This window comes from Cyanistes caeruleus, chromosome 32 (genome assembly GCF_971803275.1).
Source record: "Cyanistes caeruleus chromosome 32, bCyaCae1.hap1.1, whole genome shotgun sequence".
NCBI classification, from domain to species: Eukaryota; Metazoa; Chordata; class Aves; order Passeriformes; family Paridae; genus Cyanistes; species Cyanistes caeruleus.
This window is the reverse complement of record NC_141733.1, coordinates 874850-893047: the sequence shown is the minus strand read 5'-3', so window position 1 is coordinate 893047 and position 18198 is coordinate 874850. Positions and strand designations below refer to the sequence as shown.

The following is an 18198-nucleotide window of genomic DNA, read 5'->3' as shown; positions in this document are numbered from 1 at the left end:
CCCTCTCAGCCACCAGCCTGGAGCAACCAGGCACTGTTTACGTGGGAATAAACAGCTCAGATTCGTGTTTCACTTGTTTTGAGCATCTGTGATACGATTTGGCAGCTGCAAACGAGAGAAGCTGCTTAAATCTCGTGCCAGCTGTTCTCCACGGGGCAGATGTTGGGCTCCAGACGGGGAGTGTGGAATCACAGCCGAGCCTGGCAGCTGGAACGTGGTGCCAGCAACAAGGAAGAGCCCTGGGAAGCCTCACCTGTAAACAGATGGCCACGTTGACCCGTGAGCCAAAGGTGGTGCTCACGGCTCGGGATGACAGCCCGATGTCCTTGAAGAGTTTGGAGAAGGAATGAGTGAGGGAAACGCGCGGCCGCTCCTCCGCCACCACCACGCAGGTCCGGACACAGGACAGGTTAATGCCTCGGGCCTGCACACACACACACGAGGCAAAGGGCAGGAGGTGTTCAGCTGTCCCCTCTCAAGAAGTTATCTTTGCTTCTTATCCCTTGAAATTACTTGGGAAGTGCAGGACAAACTCAGTCCTCGTGTTCTAAGTTACTTTCCCTTTTTCTGATTCTATTTGTGACTCCAAATCGTGTCTGACCACAGCCTGGAAATGCAGCCAGAGCAAGACATGGACTGGCAGTGCTCCTTCCTCTGCCCCAGCTCTTAGCTCAGCTGAGATTACACCTCTGAGTCACTGCTTAAACAGATGGAAACCAAACCCAGGCAGAATAAAGCCATCCACTGGGGCTGCACTGACTCTCCAACAGCTCTGGGCCCTGATTCCATCTTTCTTTGTCTGGTGAATGCTCTGAGCAGCAGCAGGCAGGAGCTGCCATGTGCTGCTCACCTGTGACACAGCCCAGGCACCTGCAGAGCCCTGTGCCACCCACCAGAGAACGAGGCTGAGCCTTAACCTCACAGAGCCACAGCTCTAGGAATTCCCAGGGAAAAAGCCACCTGAGGCATGGCATGGAGCTGCTTTTCCCTTTCTCTCATCTCCCAGGAGAACACACCTCCGTGGAGCAGCTCTCCTGCTTCCCATCATGTGCTGGTCTGAGCCTCCACTGCAGACTGTTACATAAGGAATGTGCTGCAGAGCTGCACGGGATCCTCCCTGCTCAGGGCTGCCCTGACATTCCCTGACAGCTGCTCCCTGCTCTCCCTGTTCTCCCTGCTCCTCTCCTTTCCTCTCCCTGCTCCTCTCCTCTCCTCTCCCTGCTCCTCTCCTCTCCCTGCTCCTCTCCTCTCCTTTCCTCTCCCTGCTCCTCTCCTCTCCCTGCTCCTCTCCTCTCCTTTCCTCTCCCTGCTCCTCTCCCTGCTCCTCTCTTCTCCTCTCTTCTCCTCTCTTCTCCTCTCTTCTCCTCTCTTCTCCTCTCTTCTCCTCTCTTCTCCTCTCTTCTCCTCTCCTCTCCTCTCCTCTCCTCTCCTCTCCTCTCCTCTCCTCTCCTCTCCTCTCCTCTCCTCTCCTCTCCTCTCCTCTCCTCTCCTCTCCTCTCCTCTCCTCTCCTCTCCTCTCCTCTCCCAGGGCTGCAGCTTTTGGACATTTGTGCAAAGGAAAAAATTTCTATTTAACAATCCTATCACTTTGCTTTATTACCAGAGTTCCCTTAATTTATGTAACACAACACTCAGGAAACGTTTCTTACCTTTAACATTTCAACTTGGTTTCCAAGTCCCTTTGTACACAGTTCCATGACTGAATAGGAACAGAAAGTGTCCCTTATTTTATACTGGCTGACAGTAGATAACCAGAGAAAAAGATTGGATTCCAGCTCCATAGGAGGAATTAAAATTGACTGATGTCCAGAATACACACTGTGAAGAACATTAAGGGAGAAAACATTTCAGTGAAGCTCGCAGTTATCTTTAAATTAATATTTGCTGTGCTTGCACATTACATCCCTGCTAGTCCAAAGGCAGGTTGTGGGACTGCAGCTGAGGCAAACTGGAGCAGCAGCATTTGAAAAATGCAACTTTACTGTACAAGAATAACAATTTATCCACGCACAAACACACAGTTGAAGGAAGAGAACTGGCTCAACCCCACACAGAACAAAAACTCCCTTATTGCAACATGCAATCAAGGAAGAAAGGGAAGAGAAACATTCTGAAGCCAGGGATATTTGGCAGCACAAACACACATAATCAAGATGGGATAACATCTTGCTAATCTGCAGCAAAACGGGAACATGTTGTTGTCAGTTCCAAGACAAATCCCCCCCCCTACTGTAAATGAAGTCATTCTGTAATGTCAACACGCCTGTAATTACACCCAGAAGGACCCATTTCCCATTTCCCACCAGCCAGGAGCTCATCTGCCCCTTTCTCCCCACAAAGTCCTACCTGCAAAGGCACCAGAGCACAAATCCCAGCCCGCAGTAGGGGTCCAGACAAATGGCAATCTGCCGGGAGGAGTAGAGCTCACACTGGAGCTTGATGGCCCTGCACAGGCCACTGACTGCAGCGTGGGACATCTGCAACACAGGGGACACTGCTGAGAGCCCAGGACAGCAGCCAGGGGCTCCCCAGCACGGGCAGGACAGAGAAAAGGGGTGTGTGGAGAGCTGGTGTGAAGGCAAAGCCGTGGTCTGGCTCCTGAGCTTCCACAGGTCGCGCAGAGCCCGGACACCAACAGTGACAGCAACAGCTCAACTTGAAGCTGCTGATGTTTGAGTTCCACCTCAACTTGAGGAAGAGCTTTCCATGGAAGTGGAAGAGCACTGGAACAGCTGCCCTTGGGTGGTCGTGGAGTCTTCCCCTCTGGAGACATTCCAAACCCCCCTGGACATCTTCCTGTGTCACCTGGGTGACCCTGCCTTGGACTGGGGGCTCTCCAGAGCTCCCTTCCAACCCTGACTATCCTGGGATTAACCTTAACAACAGCTCAAGGCTTTCCTTTTTTAGTTTCTTATCCTCTTTTTCCTGCCTGCCTCTTGCTGGAGGCCAGAGGAGCTCAGGGCTCCGCTGCTCTCCCAAGGCAGCTCTCCAGTGGGAGGCAGCAGCAGAATTCCTGCTCCCACTGTGGACACCTGCTTTCCTCCAGGGCACAGCTAACTCACTGAGCTGAAGCCCACAGCTTTATTAGAAGAAAATCAGGGCTTTTGTTTAAGCTACAAGTTGGAGGTGGCTCAGAGGGTCAGGCAAAGACAAGACACGAATGCCCATCTCCTAATCCCTTACTATACCTTTACTCCTGTGAGCATGCCTGTTGTGGAAACACTAAAATCTAGATATGCCAACATCTCGGGTGTGGGTGGCTTATAGATCTGGGCCAGCCTCTTCCTGGGCAAGTCATCTGTGCAAGAGAGAAACAATTAATTTTGTTTATTAATTTTGGTTACTTGACTGTGAAAGGAGAACACAACTTTCAAAACACCAGAGATGGGAGATAAAGCTTTCTATTAATTCTCTTTCCAGAAGAGACAGGCTAGTGTGTGGCAAAACTCTTGCCAAAGCTCCCACATAGGAAATTATTTATTCTCAGGGAAAGGGAGGAAAGACCAACTCGCCCTTGTTTTAAGGAGATTAAAGTTATCTCCAGCAAAAACTGTTGTCACTGCAATCATTTCCCATGCACAGCTCAATACAGAAGAGTTCCCAGTGAACAAGGGCACATCTTGGATGGCTTTTGTACATATTCAAACAAAGAAGAGTTCCCAGTGAACAAGGGCATATCCTGGATACCTTTTGTACATATTCAAACAAATTTTCAAGAGCCACTCAGCGAAAATGGGCTGAATCCCTTTGGAAGTCACACAGAACTTGAAGGAGCCTCTCTCTTGGCCCTGAGAGCTCACCTGTGTCGATGATGGTTGGCCAGGTTTTCACATCCACAGCTCCAGCTGCCTCCCTGGACTTGAGCAGCCTCATCAAGGTCTGGGTTGTGAGGATACAGGCGGCTTTGCTGACCTGCAAAGGTGAACCCTCACTGAAACAGAGGCAAGAGCACGTCCCAGCAGCAAGAGCTGATGCTCAGAGACTTTCACCACCTGCAGCCAATTTCTTTCAGCAAAACTGAATTCTTTTCTCTGGCTTCTGCCACTCTGCTCTGCTTCCCCTTCACTAAAGCCCCAGTGCAGCCCAGCCTGCACAGACCCTGTCACAGCCTCTCGAGCAGGTGACAAGGTGTCACAGCCAGATCCAGCTTTCTTCCCCATGGTGTCCCCTGGTTACTGGGCTTGGGAAGTGGCTTCATTGCAGCATTTGAACCTCCCCAGCAATAAGGAGAGTCAAGGTGAAATTCTGGGTGGCAGCATCATGTTAGTGTTCTCAGAAAGCCATCTGTGAGGAGCAGCTTCTCTCTGGCATTTAATGAACGAGAACACTGTCCCCCAGCTCCACGATGTGCCTCCATCCCTCTCACACAGACAGTGTGAGCTTGGGTCAACTGTGTCACCCCTGGAGCACGGCCAGTGTGACTCTGTGTCACCCCTGGAGCACGGCCAGTGTGACTCTGTGTCCCCTCTGGAGCACGGCCAGTGTGACTCTGTGTCCCCTCTGGAGCACGGCCAGTGTGACTCTGTGTCCCCTCTGGACCGACCCAGCCCTGCACCAGCCATGGTGACACGTGTGTCACCCCTGGAGCCCTGGCACTCACCTCCACGATCATCCTCACTGTGGGCAGCGTTGCCACCAGGCTCTGGGCGTGGGGCGGGCGCACGGTGACGGGGACACAGCCCGAGTACAGGCAGCCGTAGAAGGCCGTGATGAGCTCGATGCCTGCAAGGACACCACAGCTGCACCGCTGGGGACACTCCCACAGCACCCAGGGCAGCACAAGGAAGCTGAGAAAGCTCGGGATAGGGAATGGGCAAAGTCAAGGAAGCACACAGGAAACCATCTCTGTCATAGAGGAGAAGAACATCCCGAGTGTTAAATGACTCCAGAGTCAGTCAGGACACAGCAGTGAGCGCCTCTCACCAGCACTGAGAGCCTTTCCCCTCTTTCCACATGCCAGTGAGATTCCAAAGAAAGCCCAGGCTGTGTTTCCCCAGTGGGAATCACTCACCAGGAGGATAAAGAAGCACCACATTGTCTCCTGCATTGAGATGGCCTTTGTCACACAGCACTGATGCGATCCTCTCAGCCTTTTTGTGCAGCTGAAGGCAGGTGGCCGTGCACACAGTGGTTCCCTTGAAAGGACACAAAAATGCTCTAAACAGGGGCTGGCACAAGACAAAGTGGCTGCTGTGAAATGAACCCAAGCTTGCTGGCTAGCAGGAGGCTACAGCTATGAGTTATCTCTACCTAAAGGCTGCTGGCGCCCACTGAGCCGCTCATCCACTACAGTACCAAAGGACAGAGATGGAGTTAGATCTGCTCTAGAAAATTCTACCTTCCAGGGAGTCAGTTCAGCTCTTCTCGCACCAGAACCTTGCCAGAATATACTCAACACCATTGATAGGGATGGTGGCACCAAGGGATACACCATTAACTGATACAGGAGCCAGTGGGACCTACAAACACGCTCAGTTTTAAAATGAAGTGTCGAACCATGAGAATCATTTGCTGAAGGGACCTAGAGGGTCAAAGGTCAAGTTTTAAGTTACAAATCTACAGGCAAAATCTGATACAGAGGGGAGAAGATTTTAAAGGCTCTCCAACTGGCACTGGACAACACGTGGACATTAAAACCCAACAACTCAGCACTGACTGTACCTTGGCATTCAATAAAAGGAAGAGTGGGTGGTCAGGAGTCGCTTGAGCTCTCCACTGCAACACTTCTGTCAGGAACTGGTGCTGGAAGAGACAGGCAGGAGTTCAGCACCAGCTTCTCCAGTGCTGCTCTGCACCCAGGAGGGAAAACTCCTTCCCATTCTGCAGTTGTCACAAACACTGATTTACCTTTTTAACTAAATCGTTGTCTTCTATTTGACCCAGATCTCTCCCGGAGGCTTGAGCGATTCTCTTCCCAGCAACCAGGTTCCCCACCATCACAGAGGCAGGGCCCACACCTGTGGAGATATCAGCACTTTGGGAAGGAGCAGAGCAAAGGTTCAGAGAGTCCCTGCAGGGTCCCACTGCTCCGGGAACGAAGCCTCGCTGATGGAGTTCAGCAGGCATTGCTGGTCTCCATTCACCAGGAGGGAGAATCCCACTGAGTTCAAAGGTGGGAATCAAAATTCCTGACTAACACATGCAAAGAGAGGCCTGGAACACGCCCCAGGGAACAAGACAGGCTCTGGTGGCCAGCACGAGGCACAGGGAGCAGGACCTCACCGAGCCCCAGTTTAACACCACCAAACAAAAGGGGTTGTTCAGGTTACCTGGCTGTTTCTGCCTGGGCTTTGGCAAGTTGGTCACACAAGTGTGTGGGCACATGAGGATGTTGCAGGGGTGCAGAGAGCCCTCCAGAAAGTGCTGTTTGGTTTGGGAGATGTGGATCCCTCCCAGCGGAGTTTTTGGCAATGTGTTGGCTGGCACCAGAGCAAGGCAGTAAACACCCACTTGGTGAATGCTGTCAATTGCCTAGAGAAAGGAGAGATGGTCACTGGCCTTCCTGGCACTGCTGGGCACAGCCTGCTGCTGCTGCTGCAAGAAAAATCCCTGGACTTGAGAGGTGCAGGAGGAGAGAATCAACTACGGACATCCCTCCTGACCTCTGCTCAGCGAGTCCTGCAGTGAGCCTGAAGTGCTGAGTACATCCCTGCCTTTACAGCCCATTTCACAGACACCCAAATCCATTTTTAAATCTTTCATGACCAAAATCCCAAAATATCCGCAGTTGCCTGATGAATCACACGATTCTGATCTCGGGATTGTATCCATCTGTCTCCTCTGAACCATCACACTCTGTTCCCCCCTGCCCGCCTCAGCACTCAGGCATCTGATCCATTATTCACAGCACCAGGTACTTCCCTGGTTTTCCACCCCAGCTTGCACACTTCACTCCCTGAATGTCATCCCTGGAATGACACACATGCAGCAGGAAGCTCTCAAAGGAAGGACTCGCTACTCATTCTTTTAGGACCACACTCATTCAGCTGTTCTGGCCTTTCCCTGCACTTGGTCCCTGCTGAAAAGGCATCTCCAAATAAAAGGGTGGCTTTGAAGCCAAGCTCTGAGCTCCACATGATCCAGGCTAAAAGCAGAACACCAAAGCTCGAGCACAGATCTGCTCTGCAGCTCTGAGAGGAGACTGCTGGAGCCCCTCTGCTCCCCCAGGACCTTCATGGAACCCCAGACTGGCTGAGGAATTTCTTCCCAAAATTTAACTTAAATTTTCTCCTCTTTCAGTTTGAATCCATTCCCCTTATCCTGTCACTGCAGCTCCCTCAGGACACCACAGCACAGGACACAGCTTGTGACCCTGCACAAGCACCTTGTGCCAAGAGGGACGTGGAGCCTGGGCTCCCTCGTTGTAATGCAGTCAGGAAAAATGGTATGACCCAAAAAAATGTGCCCCCAAAAATGCAGAATTATAAATTTCTTTCCCTTATCTTGTTCTCCCCAGTTCCCCTTATTGGTTGTGTGAATTCCCCCCACCCTTCTCCCCTGCCTTCAAAAAGGGGTGCTTATCCATCCTCTTCCTCCTTCCCTCCTGCAACCTCACCCCGAAGGATCCCAAGAAATAAAGCTGGACCCCAAGAAATAAAGCTGGACCCCAAGAAATAAAACTGAATCCCAAGAAATAAAGCTGGATCCCAAGAAATAAAGCTGGATGCCAAGAATTAAGCTGGATCCCAAGAAATAAAGCTGGATCCCAAGAATTAAGCTGGATCCCAAGAAATAAAGCTGAATCCCAAGAATTAAGCTGGATCCCAAGAAATAAAGCTGGATCCCAAGAAATAAAGCTGTAACTGCCATCTCAGCTAAGGGAAAGAGCTCGTTTTTAGGATCTTTGCCAAGCTAATCCACCTCCCCTCTCCCTGGCTGCTGCGGGCGGACAGTGGTGGCAGAGAGGAACTTTATAAATCACAGCACTCCCTCCCTCGGGGCCGTGCCCTCTGCTCTGCCCACACCCCAAAGGCAGCAGAATTCCCCCTGGCTGCACCTGCAGCACCCGGCTCATCCACTGGAAGCTGTCCTCCTCGGAGGCGTCCGGCCTCTGCTCTGCCACCACCACGATCCTCTCGTCGTAGAACACGGACACGGAGAACACGGCGATCCTACGGGAAAGGGCACACTCCAGTTTCACTCCTTGCAAACATCAAAGAATTTGTTAAAATAACCGTGGGGCAAAAACAAGAGAAAAAGAGTCAGGCAATCAACGTGAGCCAAAAGGAAAGACTGGGAGGTGTTTAAGGAGTTAATCCCATTTTCAGATGGAATTTCCATATGGCAGTCTCCCATTCTCCCAACCTGCTGTCACATTCCTGTTCCAACTTCTGGAAAAGCACAAGTGAAAGGAGATTTAAAGGCACCTACATGATGGTTTAAAATCTCTCACAGAGTCTCAGAGATATGAGCTCCAGCCCTGCCTGAGGATCCAGAAAATGATATCCACCACTGCTAAATAAAAATCAACTGTCTTTGGACATTAATGAAACTTTTCCTCGCTGCACCAGCCAGCAGCTAACCACTGCAACTCTGCAGAGACAGAGAATTAATTTCTCCATGTGGCTGACTTCTCTTGTTACTTGATTGCTTTCCCTAAAGCACAGACTTGATGAAAAGCCAGGCTGGGTAGTGGGAAAAAGATCTGTGTTGGGCAGGATCGGGGCAATTACCACCTAAATCAAAAACATGTTTACTTTAACTGAGCTACCCAAAGAGAAATCTGAGAAAAAGCTTCTGTTTCAATTACATGCAGCAGCTTATGGGGAGGGAGGAGGTTTCTTGTGCTGACCTTCCTCTGTAAACTGTTTTGATGGACTCCACGGCCAGCCCAGTGGCCACGATGTCATCGGCGTTGTGTCTTCTCCCGCTCACCGTCAGCAATCCGTCCATTTTCCCCACCACAAACACCAAACTGCCCTGCAAGACAAGGAGGCGCCGCTGAGGAACTCCCAGCCAGCTCCTCTCACCCATCCTCCCTCCCCCAAAAAGCTTTTCTGTGAAAAGGAGAAAGGAAAGGATGGGCTGAGGGGTCAGAGCAGAGCGAATGCCTCACGTACAGGTCCGACAAAGCCCAGCAAGCCGGAACGCACGAAGGGCACTTCCCCCACTGGAGAGCCAGAGGAGTTCACAGGGATCACCTGAAACACAAAGGAGGACGTTGGAGGAGAGAAAAACCTTCCCCAGCCCAAGAACTGCACTTAAAGGGAGCAAAGGGAAGATGAGGAGAGGAGGAAGCCTTGAGTTGTTGTGGCAGGGTGGGAGATGTTTATGGTGGGGATTCTGAGTATCTCTAACTGCAAGGAGTTTTCCAGTGCATGTTTTTAAAAAACAGCATTAACGCTTCAGTTACAAACCCAAGACCAGCAGTTTCACACAGAAAATGAAGCAGGAAAGATGCATTCTGCTAGACATACCTCAAAAGTGTTCTTTGTCACCCCTGCCAGCCCATAGTACATCATTCCTCCTGCTCTGGAGCTCACACAGATCTCACCAATCTCGTCTGTTTTACAGAGCTGGGGTGGCCCATCTGGTTTCACTATGCACATCATGCCTAGGACAAACCAGGTTTTGTTAAAACAGCTCCCAGTTTTGTTAAAACTGCCCCGTGTGAGAACCGACGTGTTTGTGTGACAGAAATGACTGAGACTGCCCCACCTCTCCCACACCGAGGCTGATATGGGGCAGAACACTGACCCCTTCTGCTCCTAAAACATCCCCAAAAACATCTCACATCAGCCTGCTGCCTGTTTTTACCTCCTGGCATCACATGCCCCACGTCCTGGACAGTGAGAGCAGAGTTTTTATCTTCGGTGTTGACCCGAATGACGCCGAAACTCAGCCCGTTCATGGACAGGATGGCTCTGCCTGGCAGAGGGGCCCCGGGGACCCCAGGCCTGGGAAGGACACAAGATGAAAAAACACAATCAGGCATCTGAGCTTGGTGTTGGACTCAGATGGAGATGGCACAGCAACAGAAATCCGTGTATTCATCAATAAAATGAATTCAAATTCGTGTCTCTGCTTTGTAGAAACGTTTCAAACTGTGCTGGCAGTAGGGATCCCCACCCAAAGGAGCAGCATTTTCAATCCCTGAGGAATTGTGTTCCTGAGCTCTGCAGCTCCTCTGCCAGCTCATTCTCTCACCCCATGGCCAACCCCAGCTCCCAGGCCACCTGACTGCAGGGCTGAATGGACAGAAGCAGAGCATGAGAATGTCCAAATGATCTCAAATCTCATCTCAGACTGAGATTCTCGGAACACCTCCCGGGCTGTGGAAAGCAGGAGGAGGAGAAGCAGCTCTCAGGCACTGCTGAGCTGTCACACACCACAGAAACCACTTGGATCTCAGGAGGGAGGTTTAACAGCTCAGAGACTTGAGCACCTGAGCACACACAGTAAATGTCAGAGGAGTTTATTACGTGCTTAAATCAAATATGGCCAACCCAAGTGTGAACAAAGCCCGGCCTGGATGACTCAATCTGTTACCTCCGGATTGCAACGGTCATCGCTTCGGGGGAGGTGGCACAGGGACAGATCGCCTCTGGTTTGAGCCCATGGCTCTGAAACAAGCTCAGGAAGGCATCACAGGAGGAAACAGACCCTAGGAAAAAACAAAAGATGTCACCAGGACTTCACAGAATTTGATTTTGTGCCCATCTACGAGAGGGGTGAGGAGGAGGATCTGAGAAACTACAGGAGGAAGCAGCCTCAAGTTGTGCTGGGGAGGTTTAGGTTGGGTATCAGGGGAAATCTCCTCAATCAAAGGATGGTCAGGCATTGGAAGGAGCCCAGATTGGATGTTCAGGCACTGGATTCTGCCCAGAGCAGGGGTGGAATCACAATCCCTGGAGGGATTTAAAGGACTTGTGGATGTGGCACTCAGGGACAGGGTTTAGTGGTGTTAGGTCAAGGGCTGGATTCCAAGGTCTTAAAGGTCTTTTCCAGCCTGAACAATTGTCTGATTTTATAAACACTGCCTTTTCCTTTCTGTTTATAAAGAGTTCATAACATGAGTTACGGAGAGTTTATAAACTCTCCCTTTTCCTGCTTTGCAGGACCTCTCACAGCCTGAAGGATGGCAACACACAAACCCCTCGTGCTGTGCCCAAGCACCAGGAGCCAGAGCTCTGTCCCCAGGGAGAGCCCAGGGGAGCTGGTCCTGCTCCCAGGGGCTGCAGGGAGGGGCTGGGGACACTCACAGGGGTTGGCACCGTCGGTGACGATCAGCATCCGCAGGGAGCTCAGGCTCACGTCTCTTTGGTCCCGATGGGCCATCATGGCCCAGTGCAAGTCTCGACACTTCACCAGAGCAACTTTCGCTGCAACCAACAGGAAAACACCGGCTCAGGACAAACTGAAGCTTTCCAAGAGTTATTTTCATAGGGATGCACGGTGTGAGACCCCCAAATGAGGGAATTCTCACCTAAGGAAGCCTTAAATAACCGAGACTGCAGCAACAGCAAACCCAACATACGATGGCATCTGCTGTGGCACTGCCACCACCTGAGCCAGGGTCTGTCACCATCACAGCTCCTCCTCCAAAGGCCATAAATCAATATCAGCCTCTGAAAGCCCCCAGGGAGCCCAGGGATCGAGGGCTCCTGCTGCACTCTGCCATTTTCTTGGTTTCATAAAAGAAACTGGCTCCAGGCCACAAGATGCCCATCACGTTCCCCACCGCTGAGGTGGCATCAGGATTTTGTGCACAGAAATAAATGGCAAAGGCTCCTGTCCTCCCAAGCTGTCACATTCCTGTTCCAACCTCTGGCAAGTCACCAATGCAAGGAGTTTTACAAGTATTTACACTTGGGGGGGCTAAATCTGTTGAGTCTTAGAGCTCCAGCCCAGCCTGAGGATCTAGAAAATCATATCAACAACTGTGAAATAAAAATTAACTATTTCTGGACATTAGTGAAACTCATGGCCCTCGAGATTTATCATGAAGAGCAAGAGGGATTGAAGGCATTTGAAATTTTAATGTCTCTCACTCCTGAAGTTGAAGCTGTGGATCATCCTGAGTTACCTTTGTGGGCGTGAACCCTCTGCACCCAGGAGAGAGGACAGGTTTTCATCACAGAATAGGGCACGCTGATGGTGTGCAGCTTGTTCATTACATTCTGAAAAGCAGGAAAAAAGACTGCTAGGAAATGGATCACAAACCTTTCATCGAGTTTATTAGAATTAAGAGTCAGCCCCAGTGCCCATCAACTTCCACCCCATCATGAATTCACAGAGGTTTAGTCAGGATGAGAAATGCAGATGTGGCAGGGGGAGAAATGATTGTTTTAACAGGTAAAGCTCCTCAGCCATGGCCTCAATGGCTGTTATCACAGAACCATGGAATTCTGGAATTCCAGCCCATCCAGACCCATCCCTACCCTGGTCAGGGACACACCTTCCACTGTCCCAGCTTGCTCCAAACCCCATCCAGCCTGGCCTTGAGCACTGCCAGGGATCCAGGGGCAGCCCCAGCTTCTTTGGGTACCCTGTGCCAGGACCTGCTCACCCTCACAGGGAAGAAATTTTTCCTAATATCCCATCTAATCATGAATCTGTCATCACAGAGAGTTCTGGAACGCTTCAACTCACCGTGAGAATGCCATGCCACAGCCCTGCATCCTTCTTAAAATCCAACACATTCACTATGGTTTCACCTGGGAAAAGAAAGGTGAAGCTGTCGGGTGCAAGGTGCCAGCAGAGCTGTGCCCATCGTTTCTGGAAGCTGCACGGGGATGAAGCTGTCCCTGATGTGTCACAGCTGCTCCACGGGGCAAGCCCTGTTTGCTCATACTGTTAATTATGTTAATGACCACAGCTCCCTGCCCTGCCAAGGAACAACTGCACGGCCATGCCCGAGCAGGAACGCGCCCAGGAGAACAGGGAAATCACATTCCAGCCTGAAATGGCCATCAGCAGGACAGGAAGGGTCTGAAGCTCGTTATGCACGAGCAGAGGAGGGAAGAGGAGCCAGAGAACATCACTCAAGCCCTCTCAGCAGCGATGGGAGCTCGAGTGATGGATTCTAAAAGGCAAACTTTGCATTTTAAAGCTCTGTGACCTACAGATCTATAAATAGTCTCACTCATGGATGTAGGAATTAGCTTGATTTACAAGGCAGCACCAGAATAAATCATTACCTACAGCAAAACCCTCTGGAACACCACCAGCACCTTCCAATCTCCATTTCTGGGTTACCCAAAAAACCTCACAGGAGCAGAACAGCCCCAGAAGCTCTGGGTTATAATAAAATATAATATAAATAAAATAAATAATAAAATAAAATTTACACACTATCAATTTTATCAATTGATAATTAGAAATTTCTATGGGCCACCAGTGCAGTGAGAGGGGGCTGGAGCTTGTTGGAAAATGCTCCATTTTTCATCCATTTGCTCCTCTTTTGGTTCACTCAGTAACTTCACAGACATGACACAAATCCCACTTTTTATTCCTCTTCATCATGGCAGTGAAAACCATGCAGTTTTGGATGGGGAAAAAACATCACAGCTAATTTTCAATTTTTTTTGGAGGAGGGGGTAGAGAATTAATCTGCGCTTTTAAATTTTATTTATTTTTTGAAGTAAATATTGGATACTCATAGACAGATATTAAAGATATGAGAGGCAACCACTTAAAACAATGCTGGCAACCCTTCATTCCTTTGATGTTCTGTGCCCTCACCCACCTTCAGAGTAGTTGCAGGCCTGTGACAAGGCTTGGCAGTGGGCCAGCATGGCCACACGGGACACGGTGACACCCATGACACTGCCCTCCTTGCTGGTCTTGTACTGCACAGGAGAGAAAAGAGTCAGGGAGGGCTCTGGATCCCACAGAGGAAGGAATTTAAACCACAGAATCCACGTGAAAATGAAGTTTTCTCCTAAAGCTGCTGAGACAAACCCAAAAAACCATCTGTGTGAAGGCTTAAGCCTGAGGAGATGGTGGCACACATGGGAAATCTCCATGGAGATGGGAGGAAAAATGAATGTTTGTGTTTATTTCACTATCACTGCTGCTCACGACATCTCCTCCTGCTCCTGGAACAAACTGGAAAGGCAATCTGTGATTTCAGGATGGCTGAACCACCACTTAAACCACTGCAATCCCTAGGAGTCGCCTCCTGGAGTACAAACAAAAATCAGCTTTACCAGCAAGCACAGAGAACTCCAACTGCTGCTGTCAGAAATGGGAGTCATCCAGCACCATCTCAGAGCTCAGCTGTCTCCATCCCTCACTTTTTGCAACAAAAACAATTCTCCAACCTATTCCGAGCAGTGCTCCAGGTCACAGAGGGATTCAGACCTAAAATGAGCTTCACAGCAGGACGTCCACAGTGAAAGACTTGTTTCAGTGGAAAAGGAAAGTAGGAAGCTGAAGGGAGTGAGGTGAAACTCTTCTCTCTCTGGTGATCAGAACATTAAATTCAGCTCACGGAAGGTACTTTCTATTCCCCATTCACCACCTACCTCAATATATGCTGGCTCAGTTCCTGCTGCTGAGATGTTGGGCTGCCAGTCCTTGGGAGATTTGGAGAGATATTTTGAATCTGTCACAACCCATTTGAGTCTGGGCCAACCTGGAGCCAAAATTAAACGGTACATTAATATCAGTTTATTTATTGAGGGATTTATATTCTGCAAGAACACACTAAACCCCCATCATTTGTCCAAGTTCAGTTGCACAAGCAAAATTCCAAGCCAAGCCCAGCTTCCAGCCAGAAGGTTCATCTCGTTTCTCATCGGGGGGTTCAGTGGGCAACAAGGTACTTCCTCTCCTCGGGGAAGATCCCTGCAGCATTCCTAAATAAAACTTGTGAATAAAACTGCCCTGGAACCTGCCAAATGCCACTGAAGGGGCCTGAGCACAGCCCTGCCTGGGGAGGTGGCTCCTTGTGACCCCCAGAACAGCAGAGCAGCTGTCAGAGACATGGGATGCTCTCACCACAAACACAAATCAACATTTTGGTGATGGGATCAGGTTGCCCCTTTACCCCCCAGGTGCCTTCAGGGTCCTGACAGCTCCTTTCAGATGGCTCAGCTGCAGCAGGAGTACAATAAAAAGCCAATTTATAACCAGCTCACCTTTAAACTGCACAATTTCCCCGTTTTGGGTTTTTGGGAGTCCTTTCAGACACACTTCAGTGGTGAGGGCCAGAGCAATCCCACAGCTCCCCAGCAAGAAGCCAATCTGCTGCCCACCAGCATCCTGAGGGAAGAGAGGAGAAGTCACTCCTGTTCAAAGATGACAAAAGTCAGCTTTCCCTCCCCAAAACCCAAGGTTTGATAATGATCTGGGGCAAGGAATGGCAAGGAAAAGAAGAAAACAACACTCAGAATCACAACTGGAGCGACTTGGGCTGGTGGAAGGTGTCCCTGCCCACGGCAAAGGATGGAACTGGATGGTCCCTGAGGTCCCTTCCAACTCAAACCATCCTGTGACCCCACGAAATATGGCACTGGCAAGGTTAAAATGCACTGGGTGTGAAATCCAGGGAAAACAGGAGCTCCTGCCCAGCTCCCAGGCATGGAGCACACCCTGTCCACTGGCATCACTGGAAACCCAGATGCTGCAAAGAGGAATCGAGAGGCAGAGAAAGCAAAACATGTAATTACACTGGAATAACGAGACCTCTCTATCCCCTGGAGCCAATTCCTGTTGCACAATGATAAAATGAGGAGGCTCACTCAGAAACCGATTGGGCAAATAGCAGAGAAGTTTTAATTTTGCATTTCGTTGCTATAGCAGTCTGTCAGAGCACAGAGAATGAAATCAAAGCTCTGTGAGTCCCTGAGTGCTCCCAGCTCACTGCCACCTCTCCTGCTATGATGCTTGCCATGAGCCTCTTGTTTTTGTTTCCTCTTGTGAAATAGTTTCACACAGCTCTTGACACGGCAATAACGTGGCAACAGTGCAAAAATTCTGGTAAGGGTAAAGAAAACACTTTGTTGAGAAAATAATTTACAAAATGTGCCTCAACATCTTCAGGACCACTGAGCACCTCCATCTCCAGCAAAATCAGAGCCTGGCAGAGCTCAGCAAGGCTGGACTGAGCCCCCTCTCATCACCCAGGGGGGCAGATCCCCACTATAATCTGTTCTGTATAAATTATTTGCAATAAGGAAGCGAAGGAACTGCATCATTTAGGAGAATTGACCATCTCCAGCTGCTCAGCACTGCTCTGGTCAATACGTTTTTCCATTTTGAAATGCCACTCCAGGCTCCCCAAGGTCTCTGCTGGCACAGAGCTGCCCAGGCAGCAGCTGGAGGCTGTGAAACGCTGTCAGAGGCTGATGGCCTGACTTGGTTTCCATCCCACATGGCTCCTCCAAGTTCCATCAACGTTACCTTTCTGGTAAGAGGTACCTCTATAGGCACTGGGATCACTTCTGCCAGGAGACAGCCGTAAAACGCCACCATGAACATCACGGGGTCGTTGTTGGGATACACCAGGGCTACCTGCAACCCACAAGGTCAAATTTCAAAACCTAGAGTGACTGAAACTCGGGAAACTTGGTGTGATTTCGTGGTGTAATTTCACACTCTTCCTCCCACAGAGTGCATGGAACAGGCCTGAGCTCCTCACGGAGTGCCCAGGCACGTGAAGGTTCACACACAGCCAAGACACAGAGAACAAACCCTGCGTTTCCTTCAGAGCCCAGAGCCAAAAAGCTGCTCAGAGGAGCCAGAACCCCTGAAAATCACCCCAGTTTCTGTCCCAAGCAGCCTCGTCCCTGGGGTTAGAGTCTCACTGTGGTGTCTGTGCTAAGCTCCAGCCCCCCAAACCCCTCTTTCCACTCCAGAGGGAGAAGCAGAGAGTCCCAAAACCATTACCCTGTCTCCAGGTCTTAACACAGGTTCGTTTTTGGTCCCCAGTTTATTAAGCAGGGTGTAGGCCAGCTTGAGACTTCTGCTCCACAGTTTGCCTGCAAGACAGAGAACACAGACAGCTCTGCATCACCCAGCACGAGAGAACAGCTCCAGCCTGGGCTGTTCCCACACCTGCAGCGCTGCAGCACTCACAAGGAGCAGGGAGGGGTTTTTGCAGCCCCTCTAAACCCAGGAGCTCTGTCTGTCCCCAGCTGGGAGCAGGGGAGGGCGGGTGGAGGCTGCACTCACCGTAGGTGAGGGTGTAAACTGGTTTTCCTGTCACATCCAGCGCTGTCAGACAGGGACACTTGGCCTGAGTGGTTCCCCAGCGCTGCAGAGCTGCTTCCAAGGCTGGAGGCCAGTTACAGACCACTCCCAGGGGCTCTCCCTTCACCGGGGTCATCTGCCGGCCCTCGGGCTTGGGCTGGTTTGGGTCGGGCTGGGGAACTAAGGAAATTCAATAATATTTCCAGTATCTAGTGGGGTATTTGTAATAGAGTCCAAGTAAAAGGATAGTCTCATTTGTCACCTGACAGTTCAGCTTGAAATAAAGTGAAAATGAACTTAAAGGGAGTGAGGAAAAGCGTTTAACAACCCGTTCCATCCTGTTTCCTAGGAAGTCTAGCGCAAAACAAGACTTCATGAACAGGATTTTGTTCAAAGGTGTTCAACACATCAGTAAGGAAAGAAACACAGGACTGCAGGAAAGAAAACTTAACAAAATAATGCTGGAATGAAATCACCAGTGAGGACAATCCCCTTTGGGAAATTAATTACAGGAGCCTAAGCAAACAAAGGGGGTTGAAAAATGGATTTAAATATTTTTTTTTTAGGAAGTTTAGTGTTGAGGAGGTCCCCCAAAGCTCAGCAGAACAGTGAATTACTTCAAACACTGGTTTTGTGTCAGACTGTTCATGGAGGCTGCTGCAAAGGGTGAATCTGAGTCAACCTTGAGAACAACAGCACGAAGAACTCAGCTCCCTGAGTATCTAACTGTAACAAATATGCATTAAAAAACATTATTTGTGCTGTTACCTTCCACAATTTCTTCAAAATCATCCACAAAGAATTCTTTCAGAGGTGGTCTTTTAGGTCTTTTCAAGGTGTTCAGCAGCTGCTGAATTTTTGTGGAGACTCTGCTGCTCACAGGAACGCCTGGAGGGAAAGACCAGAGCTCTGAGTGTCACATCCAGCCATCCCCTGGCCACCTGCAGGGATCTGGGACCCCACCCTGGGCAGATCCAACCCCTGACCACCCAACCCATGAAGCAATTCCACCCAAACACCGCGACTGCAGCAACATCTTAACGCCAAAACCGCTCCGATTTT

The 18198-nt window shown here is 50.1% G+C and overlaps 1 protein-coding gene across 4 annotated transcripts in view; it reads right to left on the bottom strand.

The window, feature by feature from the left end:
* Positions 1 to 18198, bottom strand: part of DIP2B (DIP2 acetate--CoA ligase B (putative)) — a 61785-nt gene that overhangs the window by 7627 nt on the left and 35960 nt on the right. For 2 of the 4 annotated variants that reach the window (XM_086870569.1, XM_086870571.1), the window contains 26 exons: positions 17905 to 18024; positions 17119 to 17316; positions 16834 to 16925; positions 16348 to 16458; positions 15084 to 15207; positions 14469 to 14578; positions 13688 to 13790; positions 12592 to 12656; positions 12026 to 12119; positions 11202 to 11321; positions 10489 to 10603; positions 9757 to 9896; positions 9417 to 9553; positions 9060 to 9140; positions 8792 to 8919; positions 7997 to 8111; positions 6270 to 6471; positions 5848 to 5957; positions 5662 to 5742; positions 5012 to 5135; positions 4601 to 4722; positions 3801 to 3912; positions 3189 to 3298; positions 2347 to 2477; positions 1650 to 1818; positions 254 to 424 (listed from right to left, as the gene is read on the bottom strand). In XM_086870569.1, coding sequence (XP_086726695.1) covers positions 254 to 424; positions 1650 to 1818; positions 2347 to 2477; positions 3189 to 3298; positions 3801 to 3912; positions 4601 to 4722; positions 5012 to 5135; positions 5662 to 5742; positions 5848 to 5957; positions 6270 to 6471; positions 7997 to 8111; positions 8792 to 8919; positions 9060 to 9140; positions 9417 to 9553; positions 9757 to 9896; positions 10489 to 10603; positions 11202 to 11321; positions 12026 to 12119; positions 12592 to 12656; positions 13688 to 13790; positions 14469 to 14578; positions 15084 to 15207; positions 16348 to 16458; positions 16834 to 16925; positions 17119 to 17316; positions 17905 to 18024 — 3185 coding nt within the window. The remainder of the gene's footprint in view (positions 1 to 253; positions 425 to 1649; positions 1819 to 2346; positions 2478 to 3188; positions 3299 to 3800; positions 3913 to 4600; positions 4723 to 5011; positions 5136 to 5661; positions 5743 to 5847; positions 5958 to 6269; positions 6472 to 7996; positions 8112 to 8791; positions 8920 to 9059; positions 9141 to 9416; positions 9554 to 9756; positions 9897 to 10488; positions 10604 to 11201; positions 11322 to 12025; positions 12120 to 12591; positions 12657 to 13687; positions 13791 to 14468; positions 14579 to 15083; positions 15208 to 16347; positions 16459 to 16833; positions 16926 to 17118; positions 17317 to 17904; positions 18025 to 18198) is intronic. The other 2 variants (XM_086870570.1, XM_086870572.1) reach the window with 1 other exon arrangement.